This window comes from Dermacentor andersoni, chromosome 6, assembly GCF_023375885.2.
Source record: "Dermacentor andersoni chromosome 6, qqDerAnde1_hic_scaffold, whole genome shotgun sequence".
Taxonomy (NCBI): domain Eukaryota; kingdom Metazoa; phylum Arthropoda; class Arachnida; order Ixodida; family Ixodidae; genus Dermacentor; species Dermacentor andersoni.
In genome coordinates, this window is record NC_092819.1 from 44,545,272 (window position 1) to 44,564,908 (window position 19,637).

Genomic DNA, 19,637 nt, shown 5'->3' on the forward strand with positions numbered 1-19,637 from the left:
CAACAGCATGATGGCACGAACAATAATGGCTGCAAGAATCCTGGGTGAAGCAAGAAAGGTCATATCTTCTATCAATATTCTATCAAGGAAATGAGGGATGTGATGATTATAACTGTGATGGTTGCAACAAAAGCTGGAAAAGGTGCTCTTGATAGCAGAGTTGTATTTAGTGCCTTCCAGCAACATTAACATTAATCTCAAATCTTGCAGCATACTTGTGTGGTTGCAGCAGCCTTATCAATGAACAAAACCTTAGAAATAGTGCAGATTTGATGCACAGCATCGATAAGCTAATATGGCTAAAAAAAAAAGCAATGAACACTAAATGCATTTGTTAATTTTGAAATGCTTTATTAAACATGTAATGTCTCGTGCTTGCAATTCATTCAAACATACGGCATGCTGTTTTCATTGTGACAGACCGAGACATTTCGCTGAAACATAAAAGACGGGTTTGTCATTGAAGTAGTCTTATAAACTGCCATGTGAAACGTAAACAATAGTCGCCACCTTTGCAGCACTGTCCACAACTGTGCACGAAAAAAGTGAACCTCAAACGTCATAGCATACTTGGGCTGTTGCAGCGAGTCACATACGAGGTTCTGTGTACTATATTATATAATAAAGTCCTGAAGAACTGTTTTTCAACTGTCCCGCGAAGCAGCAACTTGATAATGACTGGCAGCTGCTACATGCCGGACGAGAAGGGAACAGTTCTTTTGATGAGAGGTGCAGTGAGACAAGAACACAATTTGAATCGAGGCGCATTCTGCGAGGCTTTGTCTCTTCATTCCGTTCCTGCTTGTGACTTGGGCAGTAACACCAGTGATGCCAGCAGAAACACCGCAGGTCTCGTCAGTTTGTTGCCTGCACTAGCTGAGCCTGGCCCGTATGGGTAGCAGTGAGCTGAAATTCAACCTAAAGGTCAACCCCGCTGTTTGACTTGGAGCACATTCTTCTGTTGCGTGGTGGAAATGTGTTTCCCACTCGTCCATATAGCAAACATTTTCTATTTGTACTCGTTGTCCTCAATACACTTGATTTACGGTGGACTGCTCTCTCACTCTGCAACCAGGATGTAGACTCAACTGAAGTCCTTGAGCATGTTGCATTGCTTCTGCTGGCTTGAAAATCCAAGTGGGATTTAGGCACTAGCTCCAGGATTCAAGTTGCTCCTCAAAAACAGCCAGTGGAATTTGTCACAACACTAGCTTGCATTCCCTGTACTATATCTTCAGTCAAACAGCAAAGACATTTTGATGCAGATGCTTTTGAAATCGTTGAGCAGATGCCAAATGCTGAAGAGAGCATTGAGAAGTGGTACGGAGTAACACAAACTGCTCTGCCCAAAGGCAATGCGGGCACAGAATTGCACGAGGTGGGAGTACAGCAAGTGCAAGCCAAACGGAAGAGGACCTGGAGACACACGGCAAGTCCATGCAGTGAAGAGTGATGTACAAGGAATGTAGGGAAGGGGGGCTTCACAGTTCTGAGTGGTCATGCAGCAGTCGACTAGAAGATATCTCTGCTGTTGGCTTAATGAAGATGCCCTCAACACTCTTCCACTGACACGAGTTGTCTGGGTAGCTCAGCCCACATATTTCCATTTGGCCGCCTATGGGCCTTCCATATGTCTGGCCTGAGGAGCAAAGCCACCTGCATCATGGAATGGAGGGAGATGGTTGAAAGAGGTCAAACACATGTGTCCATACTACAGTGCATATAAGTACTATGAAGCATTTCCCACTCCACATTTGTTAGTGTGTGTGTGGCACCAGCAGGATTCATTTACAGACATACAGCATACTATAGGAAAACACTAGCATTAAAACAGAATACTACAATAAAGGCAGTGGAACAAGGGCTTACCTGCAACTAGTTCTTTGTTCTAGATGTGACATCCATGTATATAATACACTGCCACTCAGTAAAGTGCAGGTACAGTGGTAAAGTTACAACACAAATGGATCCAAAGGAATTTTCCAATCAAATCTAATTCCCAGGTAACAATAACATACTGTGGACCATTGTGTCCCCACTTCTTCCAAGTACTTTAATCTAATGAGGCAGTGGTTTGCAAGAGCCCTCAGCATAGTGTGTAGGCACGTGAACAAGCATGCTGCATGCGAACGTGAACATGAATGTCCTACATGAAGCAAACATCTTGGGGGCTGGCCTTCTGCAATGTCATACTCAGGAAAGCTTATTTAAAAATGTCAGGTGCTAGACGTGCATTACAGTGCCAATACTTACGCATCAGTGTCGACGTGCTTGAAGCGAACTGGTGAGCCTCTCTCCCAGAAGTCTGAGCTGCAGACTACAGTCCAGTTATCACCTGCACAGAGAAGACACTTATCAGTCATTTAATCAAGAGTTCAATGGAACACCGTTACATGAGGTAAAAGCATCATTAGTACAACAGGTCAATGACCAACGTAAAAAGAGAGAGAAAGAGAGGTTTCTTGTACTCCAAGTTTACTTTTTACATTAGTCAGCAACCTGTTCCGCTAATTATCAGTGATTTGAAGTTGAGCGCACAATGCAAGCATCAAATAAAAGGAGCAGGACTAGTAAGTGCTCTCGTGACACCTTCAAGTAAGAGTGTTAACAATTTCAAAAGTGGAAGCAACTCATGTCCTACTTAATGACACATACACTACAAACAATGCTGTGGTTACTGCAAAGCAATGTACATAATTGGTTTCCATAACCTCTCTTTCAAGCCACTTCCTCCCAGATCTCGTGTAAGCAACAAGGAAGCCTCCCTTCACATGTGTCGATGTATGAAGTTTCTACAATGCACAAATACCACATGCACCCGCACACACATGCGTACCTAACCTAACCTAACCTTCGCACTATTGATGTGAATTACACACTGCAAAGCCTGTGAGATGCAATACAGATGCACCTAAGCATGACAGCACATTGTGCATACTGCTGCAAAATCACTGCCTTGCTGGTGGACACATATGAGGCTGGCTTGGCTTGCTATGCTTGCACATTTGTGTCTGCAATTATAACACCCTTGTTACTACATGCCCTATGGCCCTGCATACTCCCATCTGTACCAGTTACACTGGTCAATTACAACACAACAGGGAGCCCCTTTTGCTACCATATTGGATGTCCTCGGGCAGTCAATGGAAGTATGTACATATACCTGATGTTTTAAACCTATGCAGAATTTTAAAAAAAATTCCCTGTGGCAGATAGCGCAATTGTAATCCTTGAACTGGATTGCTCAAAGAGGCAGGCATAACTTGCACAATAAATTGAAATGCATAGTTGACTAATCAATGAAGCTTCACTAAATTAAGCTTTAAGTAATTGCTTTCTTACATATTAGCAATCTACTAATTGTAGCCGGTGAGTTTGGAATGAATTCTGAGGATGGCATAGGTTTCGAGATATTGCCATCAAACTCGCGGTAAAAATGAACTGTTGTTCCAATTACGTTTTAAATAAAATGGCTGTTTCTGCACTTGAGTATAAAAATAATGGGAATGACAATGTATTTTGTGACACGCTTTAGAAATGAATATCTTGACATTCATGTCATCCAGTGATTTCGTTCTGAGTGGATACACTTTGCAAGCTCACTGGCTATATGGGCCTTAAACCAATTAATTTGAAACTTGATTAGTGAGTTTTGTTAATTAGTAGACTATGCATTTTTGATTTATTGTGCAACTAATGTCAGCCCCTTTCAGTAATCTAGATCAAGGCTAAAATTGTGCTTTCTGCCACAGGTGATACTAAAAATTCTGCATAGCCTAAAGAAACCTGGTATGGTGCCAACGCTTTCCGCAGCAGAAGACTGATGTGCCTTCTGTTCTGTGTTTTGTGCGTTAGCAACTGTCTCCAGCGTCATGCACTTGTAGTGCTCGAAGAAATCATGCTTTGGCAACGTCATGCTGTACAGAGCGTGTGGCAAATTTCAGAAAGTTCATTGATACATGTCACATTTCAAGATTTTTCAACATTCCTACTACAGCTGAATACCGTGATGCAGTGCCATATTGCAGTACTGCTGGCAACAATCTGTGACTGGCGCAATGGTTTTCGCAGCAGTGCCAACTTTCTACCATCACAATTTTTCCCTGCCAAGGCATGTCATACAACGGGACAATGTTCAAGCAAACTCTGGTTTGAATGCACTATAACCAGATGCCACTACCAGCATTGCTGTTCAAGTTTCTGACCAAGTTTTGCACAAAAGTGACATTGCTAGAATGTGTATGCAGGCTAAGACACAATGCTAGACTTACTTAGTATCTTGTGTGGGCATCTATCATTTCGCATACATCTTTTATTAGGTGCAAATAGTATGCTGGACTTAGGAAATAAATCGCTCTTTGTTTGATCTCTAGCAGTTCAGAAGTGTTCTTTCACTTATATATTATGCATTAGAGCTGTAATACATGCTGGTGCGAATGCATGGTTACATTAAACTCAGGCAGTGCATGATGGTCATGCTAATGCATCAAACAGAAGGAAAGGAGTAATCAATTAATGCCTTGAAGCTGCCCAATAAGCGGCAGCTGTATACCTGTGCAGTTCCTCCCTGGACTGAAGCCAAAGCCAGAGCTACAAGCATATCTGCACTGTTCATTAGTGTTAAATTCAAGTTGAAGGAGCCTAAGGAAGCACTACAGTTTCTAATGTCCTGGAGAGCATATGAGTTTAAAAGCATATCACAACATATTGTACACACAGCTAAATGCCTCTCTCTTGTGGCACAGCATCTGTGTAATCACTTCTCAATGATTGCATAAGAGCTTCCCAGTGTTTGAATGAAGCACTCTGCACAAGTTATCCTCCAGGTTACTGTTTGAATCATTAACTCAGTGCTAATTATGATTTCTCTACTCAAACACAAGTGAAAAGCTAATAAGATCTCATTAAGCAAGTGGCCAACCGATTTGAATGAAATTTGTTGCATTAAAAAAAAAAAATAAAGAGCAACATCACCTTTACCAGTTGCTGAAACTTCCCTTTATGTGAATTTATAAACATTGATGAAATTTGAAATTTCACAAAATTTTAAAAAAGGGAAAGTTTTCTCTCAGATATCTCAGATATCTCTCTCAGATGGCCTAAATAAAAGCTCTGCTTATAGCAGCCACTAAACTTTGACTTTATTTTAAAGTGCAACAAGTTTATTCAAATGAGTCCAGTGGCACTAATGGGAGCAGTTTCAGGTCCCACATTTATACGTACAGGGAAATGAACATTTTGACTCAAATAAAGCTACCTCCTAACTCATTTGCGGTGCACGCTCTACTTCAGAAGTGTTGGGTGACCTCACCAGTGTCACCCTCGCCTCCATCCCCAAATGCGCTGATCTCCTGGTTGTTTGACAGCGGGGACACAAAATGATGGCTGTGCAGGTTCTTGTGAGTGACCAGATGCTCCAGCCTCACAGGTGACCCACACGGAATTGGATCCCTGCAATAATGTACTCTGCTGTCAACAAGATCATTTGTCTCACACAAACATGATTACATCATCAATGTGGCAGCCCTGGCTGCCATGTGGTGCTGCCCAGTTCAAGCTGATCATTGAGGGTCCCAGGCTGGTGCACAATGGCTCAAAATGGTGCAGTATGGAGACATTCATTATTGAAGTTGTTGCTTCCCAGACTGGTGCACGCATGCAAAGTTGTCACAAGATTCACAGAGAGAGAGAGGGAGAAAACAAGGAGAGGCAGGGAGGTTAACCAGATGGACATCCGGTTGGCTACACTCTATAGGAGAAAGGAGATGAAGGATTGAAAGAAATAAGCAAAAGGTAAAGGAAACGAGCGTTCACATGCACAGTAGCAGATGCAGGGTGTCTACAGGCGTGTTTTTCAGGTCCATTGATTTTTGGAAAGTCACTAGAGAGCACACAGCTTTCTGGACTGATGATGAGTGAGCTCATGCCCCTAAGATCTTTGCCTCTGTAAAGGGCCAACTGTCCAGTTGGCCATGCGCGCTCAGAGGAGACTGACGTTGAATGCTGAAGTGGGTGCAGTGGGAGTGGACGTGCCTGATGGTCTCTTTGCAGTTGCAGTGGTGGCATAGGGGAGGGGGGGGTGTAACTATTCCAATGAGAAAAGAGTACGAATTTGTGAAGGCTACCCAAAGCCGTAGGTGGCACAGCCAGGTGGTGTTGCCCTGGGAAAGGACTGATAGTAACTGCAGCTGCAGTGACGGAGGTCATCATAAGGTCATTGCAGGTCACAAGGTTTTCATAATGTTGTCATAAAGTCGTCATAAGGTTATGAGGTCGTCATGAGGTCATCGCCGGGGCTATTGCAAGAACATGGCGCTGAGCTAGGCAACAACGATGACAAGGGAGGGGCATGCATTATCTGTATGTTTCAGTTTCATTTACATGTTCCTTTTAAGCACATATGCTGCAATTCACTGTACATAATTGTGTGTTAGCTTCACATGGCTGTTACTAAAGATTGAGCCCTTCAGTTCCACTTTTCAATCCGTGCACTGTAATGCGGTTTTCAGGTATGAACCAATTTACTCATGAAAGTCTTGTAACTACCATAAGTTGAAGAAGTTACAACCTTGTTCCCTCCTTTTCATATGAAGTGCTGTGGGGGCATGCAATAAGTGGGATTGTAAAATCACTCCATGCATTTCATAGTGAAGTTGTCCAAATTTGCAATGATGATGATGATCTATATGTGTTTAGGTCTTGTCTACAACAGTTATAACATATAAAGCTTATGCTGCATTTAATCATGTAACATTTTTACGTGTCGTTTTTGTTCCTAATATGTGCAGAGCTGTTTTCAGGTCAGCATTTCGACTAGAGTGACGATTCAGTTTCATCTCCAGGAATAAGATATGCCTCTGCCACTAGTAAGTCACAAAAGTTCATAGTTAATGAGTAGATTCTCTGATATTAAAAGAAGAGACCCTTTGTAAACACTTCAGGTCACCATCACAAGCAACCCCACAGAAGTGGAACAAGCAAACAAATTGATCAAATTTGCGTATAGTCTACGAGTGCCCCAGGTTCAAGATTAATCCATTACATTGCACCAGCCTCCTATGAAAATTTGGATGTCTGCATAAGCTCCTTTTCGACGAAGACCAGCTCGTTTAATTTGAGCAGAAGTGTGCAAGGTATGTTGAGCAGCATTTTAGGCACAGCATCTTCCTGAATGTGGTAAGAGCAATGCAGAAAGCTGAAGATGAAGAAATAAAAGACCCAAAAAGCAGTGCAGTAGTGTGTTATTGATCCTATGTTGCAAAAGATACGAACTAACACAGTCTTCAACTTTTGGTCAGTCATAGTCTCTTCTTTGGTAATGAAGTGCTGGCAACGTGCCATGAGAATTTGCAAGGAAAGCATACGACTTCAGGGACAAGTTATACACTTTCCTGAAGTTGGAGTAACAAATACAGTGCACCTGCTTTTTTGATGGCACAAAAAGTGGTGGCGAGCCTGCACAAACCTAGTGAGCTAAAACAGAAAGACAACGAACTGCACATGAAAGCATGGAAGTACACCCAGGCGAGAGACATGCTGTGGCCAGGTTGCGATCCTTACCCACGCAGGCAGGCCTTTTCACGCTTGCCTTTGACGACCCAGTGGCTGTTGTTATCTTCTCTATCCATAGTTCCCGTAACAGACTGCAAATGAAAAATGAGATGCTGTGATTAGCCGACTAACAAACTACATGCAAACACACACACACAGTATGCGTAAAACTCACCTGCTGACCACTTCCTGAGCCGTACTTTATGTCGTGGGAGTGCAGACGCACTTGGTACTGCTGGTTCTCCAGCTTCAGCACCGAACCGCACGTTACATACTGTAGGTCTACAAGGTGCGGGAGAACAATTAGTGTGAGTGTGATTGACTGACTCTAGTAAAAAGAAAAAAAAGGAAAAGTGAGAAAAGCAGGGCAACGTCGGAATTCCTAAGAAGCTACTGCCACGCGAAGCTCAAATAGTATAGTGAAGTAAACCACAAATCACAGAAGGGCAACAGGGCTTTCGAACAGTGAACAGAAGTTGTTCGGAGAAAATGAATGAGTGTGCTTGTAGCCATGTCTAGACGTGACACGTAAGAACGTTACCACGTCACTTACACTACACGTACGGACACACCGCAGCTCTTGTGCGTGCAAGCTCTTACAGCGCGTCACATCTGTACGGTAACGTGAAAAGCTGGAAGGTGGCACGTATTTCCTTGCACTAAGAAAGATGTGAAACCTCTCAACTTCTCAAAGGGACTTCAACACAATCAGAACTGTGTACCGATCGAAAGTATATGCGTGCGAATCCCGTAGCACTGAAGCAAGGCGCGACGTCGCGAGCACGCACAAAACACAGCAGTTGACGAACGGTGCCATAATTTCCTACATTCGCTACCCCACACTTTGCACAGAACACGCGGATACCAGATTCAGTGAATCATCAAGCAACGAAACTTTTTCAAGTACGACCGACGAGACTTATACCATGAAAAATTGATATTTTCATCCACGAACTGTAAGTCGGCTAACTTACCAGCGCGCACTAATGTCCCTAGTTGCACCAGGGCAATAAATAACAGAGATATTTTGCACCAAAAAGTAGAAGGCATTGTATAAACAGCGGAAATAGCAGAAGCAGCAGCAGCCGGCGTCCACCTCCAAGTTGCCATCACATCGCCTCAAAACACACGTCATCTCTTACAACAGCAGTGTGAACCATAAAGCAAATAATTTGCCAATATTTTTATTTGCGCCTTTGAGATAATTTATTTGCAAGCTTTTGTTTTTTATTTGTCATCAACATGTACATTTTTTTTAACATCTCGATGTGTCCAAGTTTGGTCGCTCGCAAGCCAGTCGCCTGGCCACATTGAAGTCATTAAGTTCGGATTTTTTTGTTTTGTTTTTTCGCTCGTTCGTGCTGCTGCTCGGCTCGGGGCGTGTTGTTGGTGTAGTTGCTGTCGTTGGTGGTGGTGGGGGTATGACTTTTATTTTGGCCCCTTTCAAAATGCAACAATGGTCGGATACGATTCCCGTAAACGCATAGAACGACTTTTACTCGCGGTCACATTAACGGAGAGGGTGATGGAGCAACGTGTGGGACTGTCCGCGGGCGAGGTGCGATGCTGCCGGAGCGGCACGGTGCCGACGGCGACTGACGGGCCCGTGAGTCAGTGATGCTAGGCCTTGCAACAGCCACGGCAGCAACCCGTCAACGGCACACGTGAGGACCACTTCACGTCGTCGACAGCGGCTCCCGTCGATCCGACCGGGCCGTTATGGACACCATGGACGAAGACTACGATCTGGACGGTGTGGAGCTAACGCCGATCGAAGAGTACGACTTCGCCAAGGTACGGCCGCCGCGGGGGCGAGCGTCTGGCCGCTAAACGGTCGCCAGAAGTAGCATTTCTACCGTGTTCGAGTTTACGTCCCCTTTTGACAGGTGGTGATAGTGCGACAAGTCCGCTTACCGCTTGCGCTCGCGGGCTCGTGCGAGTGAACGCGTCTACGGGTCACTGGCGTCCTACATTCAACGGAGCGGTCCTTATTTGGACATTTACTGGTCCCTTCGTTCGGCCAGCCTGCGGCTCTAAGGCCTCATTTCAGCGATGCCCCGAAAAACGGTGGCTGGCCAGTGCACCGCCAAGAGATGATCCTTCATGGGCGCCTTGGGTTCGGCACGGTGGTGGGGTGTGGGTGGCTCTTGCAGGCATTCCTGTGACGCCTCTGCGCGGGCGCCGTTTGTGTGACCGTAAATAGAGAAGAAGAAAAAAAAAACAGGGTCGCGGACCGCGCCGTACGACTCGAGTTCGTGGCTCTGCGGCAGGCACACGATCGGGCCACGTCTCGCCAAGCGCCCACGAATTAAAAAAAGAAAAATCTTTCGGCCCCCTTTTCAACCGGAAGCGCACGATCCGCCGAAATGCTTGAAAGCCCGGCTTGCGTACGACGATGGCTGTCTCGTTTCTCCCGATGAAAGATAATCGGGTTAGCGGGCAGCCAACGCGAAACACCTTTCCACTTGTCGTGTTTTAGGGGTGACAGATTCAGTGCAAAGGCCGGATGATCTATGTTTGTGTGCATTCGTTATGTGTTCACCTGATATTCTGCTTTACGTTCGGGTGGTTTTGAAGTAGTTTAGGTTGCGTTATCTATGATCGCCTAGTTTCGTTTTCACTTTTCACTAGGTAGGATAAAGTGTTGTCTGAAAACACTTGTGTAAGTGGCATGCGTTGGCCAGTTTGGTTATCACTGCACCCAGAGGATTGATCACTGAGCATGCATCTTACAAATTGTTGATCACGAAACGGTGGGCGTCAAAGCACCGATCAAAGGTTACTTTAAGTAAACTTTGGCGCCAAATAACTATTCAGTGCGTGCTTTTACCATCACATAATTGATCATAACGTGATAGCAGGGTTTCATACTGTTCTCACTGAGCTGTGTGTAAATATACACAATTAGGTTTCTATGCCCATTCATTGGTAGCACCTGCTCACAGGGGTGATTTTGCTTGTTTTCTAGGGCCCTGAAGGTCAGTATTATTTTCTCATGTCTGAAAAACCAGTCATGCAAATTTAAAAGCATTCTCGTTCTTCATGAGAATTGAACACGAACATGAAGAATGAATGTACTACCTGTTTCGACCACTGGTGTCCCAAGAACCCAGAAATTACAGCTGCCCTGATAAAATATATGTGAGTATTGTGTGGGAGTTGTGTTAGGGCAGCAGCTGTCAACAGTGATAGATTCGAAAGCAGCATATTTACATTTATTGCCATGTTTAGATTTTTAAAAACAGCCATTAGGAGCATCTAAATAGCACTACTTCATGATCATAAATTATTGCTATGACTGCAGTTACTTTCTTTTAACCGGTAAATTTTTTCCAGGCTCATCAGCACTTGCTGAGTATAGTTCGTATTTAAATTGCGCAGCTTGTATCGCAGTGGGATATTAAGTGTGGCTTTCACCTACACTTGCCACCAGCACTCATATAGTGTGTAACTATGAAAACTACAAAAAAAGAAAAGCCAATAGACTTGTAAGAACAGCCACCCTGGCCATGGTACAGTGACCTGCCATTGTCAAAGAAAAGCTCTATGATGAGAAACATAGTTTTCTCCTTTCTTATTGATGATCTACATGTAAATTGACAAAGCTAAATCGATTGGTATTGAATTGGCATACAAATGCGGATGCCTAGTCGTTTTTTAAGACAGAGGCTTGTCAGGAGTTCTTTCAGACAGCTAACGTAGAGCTTCAGACAAAAATGTAGTCACCAGTGTGAGTCCATGCCGAACAGGTTTGGTTTCTAGGTTCTCCATATCTTCAAGCATCAGCTCCTTGTTGGCTATTGAGCCTGGGCTCCCAGAGCTGCTACAAGTTGTAGGCTGTATGGGCAATATAATTGGATGTACAGCATTGGACATGATACACTGACATTGTACAGATTGGTATGTACAGGCAATTAGTTACACATTGCATGGTGGTCTCGTGTGGATGAGTGTTTTATTTCTTTACTGCCATGTCTTCCTTTTTTTTCATTTAATAATCCGCTGTTAAGGAAGGTTTTGTGAAAGAGGCTGGAGTCATGATGATTCTCGCATAGCCTCCATGCTGCATTCCTTTTTGCTGCTGCTTTAGAAGGCACAAGAAAAACAAGCTAGGCTATTCTTGGATTCCCCTGGGAACGAATTTTCTAGAGCATGTTCACAACAAGTGTGATCATTTAAAAATGTATGTTCGATGACAAGTTGATGATGCTTTTAATAAGAAAACCTTTTTCCTGTTGGTGCAGCGATGTTTGGGAGCAGTCTATCGGCATTGCTAACATTTTAGTAAACAGAGACGTGCTCAACAGCACAGAGTCATTCGACACTGGATCTTTAAAGCCATTGTCATGACACTTGAGTTGGCAGGATACGTAATATTGCGTGTGAGGTCAAGACAACACGGCACAATTAGTTAAAGCACTCAAATAAACGGTAGTGTGTGCAAGCTCCTATGGCACCAGGCTCTGAAGTTACCTCTAAACTATTCCTGCAAATTTTACTGTGCTTGGTATTACCTTTAGGCTTGACAAAATATTAGCATAACAACAAAGTCAGCATGGCTATTCCCATTGTTTGACTTAGCTGAAGTGCCATTAATTACTTTGAAGTTTTGAAATAAGCACATCTTATATGAATTTTGGTGACGTGTAGGATTTGGTCAGCCTGGGCATAATAAAAATGAGGTTGGAGGTGGAGGCTGGTTATATTCGAGTGAATACGGTGTATTTAGCAGCACCGTTGGAACAAAAGCGCCCGGTTCTCTTTCGGTTGCGGAGGAAGCGAGCTGTGGTGGGGTCATTCTTTGTCATTTCACCCTCCCCCCCCCTTTTTTTTTTGCGCAGAATAAGAAACGAAAAAGAAATATTGTACCTAGGACACCGCCCAACATTGCATTCGCTGGTCTCCTTCAACACGACTCCCACATCCCCGCGCCCACATCAGCATCAGGCGAAGCGCCCGCGCCTGAACTGTCGTCTCGCAGGCGTAAAACGATCGCTTTGGCATCGTGACGCCATGGCGTCGCTGATAGCTGGCATATTTTTTTTGCTTTCTCTCTGCTAGCTGTAACAGTTGCATCCTTTTTTTTTCTTTTTTTTTTTAACCTACGACGAAGCTTAGCAACCCGTATCCGCTGGTTTCGGTTTCGGTCGAGCCTGGGAAGTTTCGTAGCACATGCGTGCTTAGCGGTTCCCATTTCTACGCCTGTTTTCCGTGGTGCCCCATTTTTATGGCGCGCTTACTCATTGCTAATCGACAATTGGGAAGCAGGACGGCTTCCGTTCCCGGCGTTTCATATTCGCTAGTTCGATATTTCGTGAGACGGAAGGACTGAACTTATGGAACTTGAATAGTTAACTTGGGTGTTCCCTCGACAATTGCGACGTTTACAGTGTGTTTACAGTTGTGTTGGCGCCGAAGCGGAAGCTGCAGCTGGCATCGCTCAATCAGGAGGAGCACGATCGTGCTGACGACGCACGCGCTTGTCTTCAGCGCATGCACCTCTGTGTCAGATTTCCATCTGGCGCCGTGAGTTGACTCGAGCGCCACTAACAGTGCTTAAGAAGGACTTAATGTCGAGCTACTGTTATGTCTAAGGAAAGTTAGTTTAACTCGTTATTATCTGTTTCGTGTTTGCGTTTCAGTTTGTGTGCATGCGTTGGCCAATTGCGTTCTTATTTCCGTGACGTCATGGCGAACGTATCAGGTAGCGCTGTGAACGCTAGAGCAAGTTTTCGCGCTACCTGAATTCGCGACCAAAATGTAGCGCGTCCCACGTGAAGAAGGGCTGTGCTAGGTAATTCGCCGTTACGTTGAGTTGATCCATTACAGTCACAATATAGGAAACAGTTATCACATAGGTGACCCATCAGGTCTGAACCGTAACCGCAGAACGACGGGCGGAGTGCTCGGCCGCACTCACTGCGCAGCATCTGCAGCGCACCGCCAGCATTCGCGACCGAAACGTAGTGCGTTACCTACTGTAAGCACAAGGCATACAAAACAGTGCTGGATTCGACGTAATGTTAGCTCCATACGTTATAGTTCTAATACATCAAGAAGTTGGCCTGTAGAATACGTTGCACATTGCAATCCAGTTCACTACTGAATGCGCGGAGTGATACATTTCCGTGACCGCACTGCGCGCATATCTTCACTTGTCTTCCACAGCGTTGCCTGCTAAGTATGAAACGGAATAGGTATATGTTTTGGTGCGCCGGAGCACAGAGGGAAGGTGCTGTGTGGATTTGTGGGCGGAGCTTGTCACCGTGTATATATAGCAAAGCTAAGCTCTTAAGAAAAGCTTACGCCATTTCGAGCTTATCTTGTTCCCGAACATCATACAGGTTTATATTAGAGGACGCAGGAGACATGCGTTCCGCTTGCATGTTCGAACTCCGCTCGTGTCCCAGCGAAACTCAGAATCTGGGTTCTTGGGTATGCAAGCCGCTTGCATCCGCTCAGGTCACGAACGGAACGTGCCCATCTACGCGACAGAGCGTTCTTAACAGGAAAGTTGCGAGTGGCCGAGTGTTCGAGAAAGGAAGTGCGCGCAATGACAATTATTGTTTTGGGACAAGATAAGCCCCAAATGGTGTACATTTTTTTCAGATGGTATACGATTACCAGGGCTATACGCACACGATGGAGCGGCGGCCATAAGGGCCTTGAAGCAGTGCTCCCGTTCGGAATCGACGTCGAGGCTCCTGATCCTACTTAGACCGAAAACGGTTGCGATAAGAACAAGCAGCATTGACGAGGCAGTTGTTAGGCGAACAGCTACATGCGGCGTTGCCATGTATGTCAGGTACTGCCGATCATTCAGCGCTTAGCGACGATTGAAGAGCATCAACACAATCTGTATTAACGTACGCCTTCCGTTCCAGGGGCCCTCGAACGCTTGGCGTCTGTAAGTATACAGTTTTTACCGTTACCTTTCTTATGACACCCTCGCACCTGTAGGAAACGTTGCGTATTGCAGCAGGCTTCACACGCGCGTCGGTTTGAGCACGAGTGAAAGTGCAATGGCCGTTTGTACCAGGCGACGAGGAGCGGGGTGAAAAAATGAAAGAAAGAAACCTGCGACCCTTTGACTACGGAATAAATTAACGCCTCCTTCCTCCTTTGCGCCTCCTTTAACTGCCGTGATCCGCTCCGTTGATCACTACTTTGGTCGTGCTTCTCACGCGTCATCGTCGGCCGACGCCTTTTTACCATCTCGGAGGAAGTGCTGAACCGTGTGTGTGTGGATGGGGGGGCGTTCGATTTTCCAGGCTTTCGTCAAAGGCGTCAGGATAAAAAACGGCTTCTCTTGTCACCGTCCTTTTTCTTCCGTGTTTTATTTTTTCTCGTATTTGCTTCGGTACGCCATTGGAAAGCACATTTGCAGAGGCTTCACACATGCGAGATCAATCCCTTTCACACGAGGTTGGTCTGGGTCCTCGCATAAGTCGATGGACATTGGACTTTCAATCACGATCGAGGCACCGCGATACTCAAATTGATGCGCTGAAGTGGAACGTATCCGAGGCGTGCTCTGGCGATATCGGAACTTCGCTCTCATCTACGCCAACTGCCATTTAATGAGCTCAGTTGCCTGGAAGAGCCATTCCTTCGTTGCTTGGTCTTTTTATTTCCCTCTCTCACTCTCCGTCTCGCCTGAGATTAGATCATGGGGTGTTACGTGCCGAAACCACGATTTGATTATGAGGCACGCCGTAGTGGGGGACTTCGGAAATTTGGACCACCTGGGGTTCTTTAACGAGCATATAAGACCCGCCGTGGTTGCTCAGTGGCTATGGTGTTGGGCTGCTGAGCACGAGGTCGCGGGATCGAATCCCGGCCACGGCGGCCGCATTTCGATGGGGGCGAAATGCGAAAACACCCGTGTACTTAGATTTAGGTGCACGTTAAAGAACCCCAGGTGGTCGAAATTTCCGGAGTTCTCCACTACGGCGTGCTCATAATCAGAAAGTGGTTTTGGCACGTAAAACCCCATAATTTAATTTTAATTTAACGAGCATATAAATCTAAGTACACGGGTGTTTTCGCATTTCGCCCCCATGGAAATGCGGCCGCCGTGGCCGGCATTCGATCCCGCGACCTCGTGCTTAGCAGTCCAACACTATAGCCACTAAGCAACCACGGCAGGTCTTTTCGCCTGAGTCGTAGCTGTAATGGTTGCTTTTGGCTTTCGTTGTATCCTTCATAACGTGCACACACACAAAAAAAAAGGTCAATCCACAAATGTCGTTCTTGTGCGAGCGTCGTTGCCGCCGTTCGGGACAGCTGCTTGAGTGGTACTTAAAGGGACACGAAAGAGCAAAGCTTGAAATATATGAGTTTGCAAGTAGTATTTTTGAGGCCGAACCGAATGGGAATCGATTGGAGTCAAAACCGAATGGAATATCGAGTAGCTTTCGAATTACGAACAGCCTTTTCCACCATTAATAAAAATGTTCACATCCTATAAGCATTCGCATCATTAGCATGTCTCCGTTTTTACACGGCATATCCTGAAGCATTCGTTATTGTAAGTACAAATGGAATATTAGGAACAAATAAGCAGCCTGGTCTCGTACTCTGAACGTCTCGCTGAATACGGGGTCATGCATTATCAGAATGAAGTTTATATAAAGGCAATCTTGAGAACCCGCTAGCATATGCGTAAACGTTCGCGATGAATCGAAAAAGTCATGTCATCTTTTTTTTCCCGTTCCGCCATAGAGCACAATTTCTTTATTTGGAATGACAGCTATAGATGAGTGTTACTACATATCAGTTGGAAAGGAATGTACTCAGATTTATTCCGCATACACAGGCACTGCATCCATAAGTAGTACGATACAATTCCCCACTGCCTAATTTCATGTCTGAGCGAAGTGTCGGTGCTAATGGTCGCACTTTAGTCGCCAATCGTCAACACCTCGTGGCTTCCTGAGCGACGAACCATGCTCCCTACTGCTAAGGGTGTGGGAATAGCAGTTTTTGAGACCGAATCGAATGTGCATCGAATAGTGCGAGAATCGAGTCGAATGTTTTGCGAATACTTTGCGAATGATGTACTACCTTCTCACGATTGATATCAGGCAATCTTAGCAACCCGGTATTCACAACATTAGAAAGGTTGGTAATTACATTGCACGTTACGAAAAGTGCCAATGGACTATTAGGAGCAACTGAGCAGATGGTTCACCAACTCAGGGCCCTTAGGAGAAAACGCGGTCATGCATTATCATGTAAAATTTATAAACGTAACCTAGTTGGCCAATTAATACCATCTATTATAGTATCGTGACCAGACATGTGTGTCGTCTGCTGCAAAAGTAGAGCGTAAAAAAAAAAAAAAAATATCTCGAGTTCTAATTGTCGCGGCAGATGGCGCCACCATTGTATGAAGTATGTTGCAGTGAAACGTATTCCGATTTAATGCCATGAGAGGATACACGTGTTGCGTCTATAAATAGTACCAAACAATACCCACTGCCAAATGCTGTGCATAAACGACATTTTATGGCGAGTGATAAGGTTTAACAGGCAAAGTGTGGCTAACGGACAGCGAGTAGCGTGCTTTAGTACTTTATGTCCGCTGTGGATGTGATGCAAAATATCGCATTTTTGCTTCAATTTTGTTTGATTGTGTACAGTCGATGACAAGAAGTATTCGAAAATTATATATTTTCAAATAGTGTCTACTCGATTCGAAGACCAAATTGAATAGTCGTTATTCGATTATTCGATGGCGCGCCTGCTTCTAGCGCATTGCAAGTTCTATTTGTTATTTAAAAGTTTCGATATTCTCACACCTATGTCTGCTGCGTAACTTCTCATGTTTTGCGTCTGCTATGACCGGGATGAAAATTGTGGCATGTTTGCTTCAGTTTCTTTAATAGTACACTGTTGACAGTCTGAAATATTCGAGATGTATTCGAATTTGCGAATAGTGACCATCTTATTTAGGGGCCGTATCAAATGGGACGATAATAAATTTGTCGTTTGAAATGCTCGAATATTTGCATTTCCCCGACATCTTCTAACCTGATTCCCTCCCCCACTTTCTCCCCCCCCCCAGGATTTGTAATTATTTGACTGAAAACGTCTTGTTCTTAGCGGTGAAAGTGAGCGGCAACGCTTTTTTTCTTAGCTCCCGTGCGTGTGTTCGTACGACGTCACAGATTTCAATGGGCATTTTTTTTTACTTATTTCAGTTTTCTTTCCTTTCTGTTTCATTTATATACTTGTGTATTTAATCATACATTTTGATCCGTAAAAGTGCCCAAAACTCGCTTGTCTCTTGTTCCCGCAGTATGTCGCGAACATCATTGTCTGTCGATGGGCTATTTATCAGCTGATTTCGAAACTATTTTGGTCCCAAGCTGTGGCAGTTCAAATCTCGTGGCATAACGTAGGCACTTCAAGCCCGCCTTTCGTTTTACGTATGTTCCGGCTTACCAAGCTCACACGTGTTTCTGGTTATCGACGTCATCGGCGCCGTGTGGGTCTTCAGCCCAACCGGCCACCAGACTTGCTCAGCTGGACTCGTGGACCACATTCCAGCGGGGCGCCATCTTTTAGCGAAAGCGTTAACCAGAGAATACACAGAGCAATTACTGTAGTGACGAACCGTATTCTATATTTGACTGCTGGCACTGACCCCTAAACGTTAACATGCAGCCTCTCTCTCGGTCTCTCGCTATTTTTTTACTTCGAGAATAAAACTTACGCAGCGCTAACAACGTTTCAAACGCGCTGTATAGTTGGGCAAAGCGTCACAAGCTGTCGCTACCAGCGTTGCTACTGCCGCTACCAGCTCCCGTAATCCGGTGTCGCTAAAGGATAATGCGTTTACAGACACGCTAAAACTAGAGTCTTTTGGCGTGTCCAGTATTCCGGTACGCTCAATGTCGTTTGCGTAATAACGGGTAATACCGGACGCTGGTAACGACATCTTGTGGCGCTTCGTCTAACCTGCCACTGCCATATAGACACGTTTTCATGTTCCATGTGCGTTCCCGCCGAAAAAAAGACATTTTAAGAGGCAACGTGTTCACGATTACACATCTGCCGAAATTTTGCGCTAGTAGCGAAGTGGAATGTACTTGGTTACTGCAATAATAGCTCGGTGTTTCTCTGGTTGAGCTATGCGCCACCAGGTGGCACCACCAGCCCGTCATCTCATGTTTACGCCTTCGGTAAACGGTAATTCACAAACTGTAAGAAGAAGCGGACGAACTAAACCTCTGCACTCTTCTTTAGCGTTGGCGGTTCGGCCACAGCGCGCAATGATGGACCGTACCCCTGTGCACCGCTGTGTGTAGAGCCGCCCCCGTATCTTTTGTCGGCGACTTCTGCTGCTAGTGCATTCAGAGCCCGGTGAGCGCGCTAAATCACGCGCACTTCTGGAGAAAACAGCTGCTCCGCGAACAAACCGCGCTATACGACTGTGCGTGGTGGATGTGTGTAGGATCCCAACACTCGGACGCGAGCGTTGTGGCGCGCTTCAGCCGACGTCTAGAGGAATACGGTGATGGGTGCCTGAACCTTCCAGATGCTGAATAATAGGCAATAACGGTCTGATTGAATAACGAAAGGGCAACTCCGGCGATTTTTCGAGCTCAACGGATCTAAACAAAATTTTTACTACGTGTTCTGTTTCGACACTCTGATTATTTGTGCCAAACGGTACGACTGAAAGTTTTTTCTTTATGGTTTCCCTTAAAATAAGTTTGAAGGATTGCCATATACATGCTCCGGGCTCATGCACGCGAATGTATGATCATTTACCGACCACCCTGTGCTTGCTGACGTCAGCGCCTACTAACAGACGAGGATGACCGAGGAGCGGGTGCTTGCCGAATAGTCATTTTGCGCGAACGCGAGCAGATGCAAGGACCGTGTCTTCGACCTGCATTAGGACGACTGTGTGTTTAGGCACACCTACTTTTTCGTAGAATAGCATATTCAGCGGCTTCATTGATTTTCTTAAATTTCTTATATTCGAACTTGGTGGAAACCTTCAGGCTCGCCAAGCCAAATTACGGTAGGCGCTTCGAGAACGACGCTGTGCCGACGCTCTACTCGTTCACGAA

The 19,637-nt window shown here is 45.2% G+C and overlaps 2 protein-coding genes across 2 annotated transcripts in view; one reads left to right on the forward strand and one right to left on the reverse strand.

Annotated features, from left to right (window-relative positions):
- Nucleotides 1-326: 326 nt before the first annotated feature.
- On the reverse strand, nucleotides 327-8,692 carry LOC126522004 (stromal cell-derived factor 2-like). The gene is made up of 6 exons (XM_050170774.3): nucleotides 8,526-8,692; nucleotides 7,727-7,833; nucleotides 7,561-7,643; nucleotides 5,312-5,451; nucleotides 2,254-2,335; nucleotides 327-1,656 (listed from the first exon to the last, which is right to left on the reverse strand). The coding sequence occupies exons 1-6, from the start codon at nucleotides 8,659-8,661 to the stop codon at nucleotides 1,482-1,484; spliced, it is 723 nt and encodes a 240-aa protein (XP_050026731.1). The 5' UTR covers nucleotides 8,662-8,692; the 3' UTR covers nucleotides 327-1,481.
- Nucleotides 8,693-8,773: 81 nt separating this feature from the next.
- Nucleotides 8,774-19,637, forward strand: part of Patronin (calmodulin-regulated spectrin-associated protein patronin) — a 45,419-nt gene continuing 34,555 nt past the window's right edge. The window contains exon 1 of the mRNA XM_050170775.3: nucleotides 8,774-9,345. Within this exon, the coding sequence (XP_050026732.1) occupies nucleotides 9,271-9,345 (75 nt within the window). The 5' untranslated portion in view covers nucleotides 8,774-9,270. The remainder of the gene's footprint in view (nucleotides 9,346-19,637) is intronic.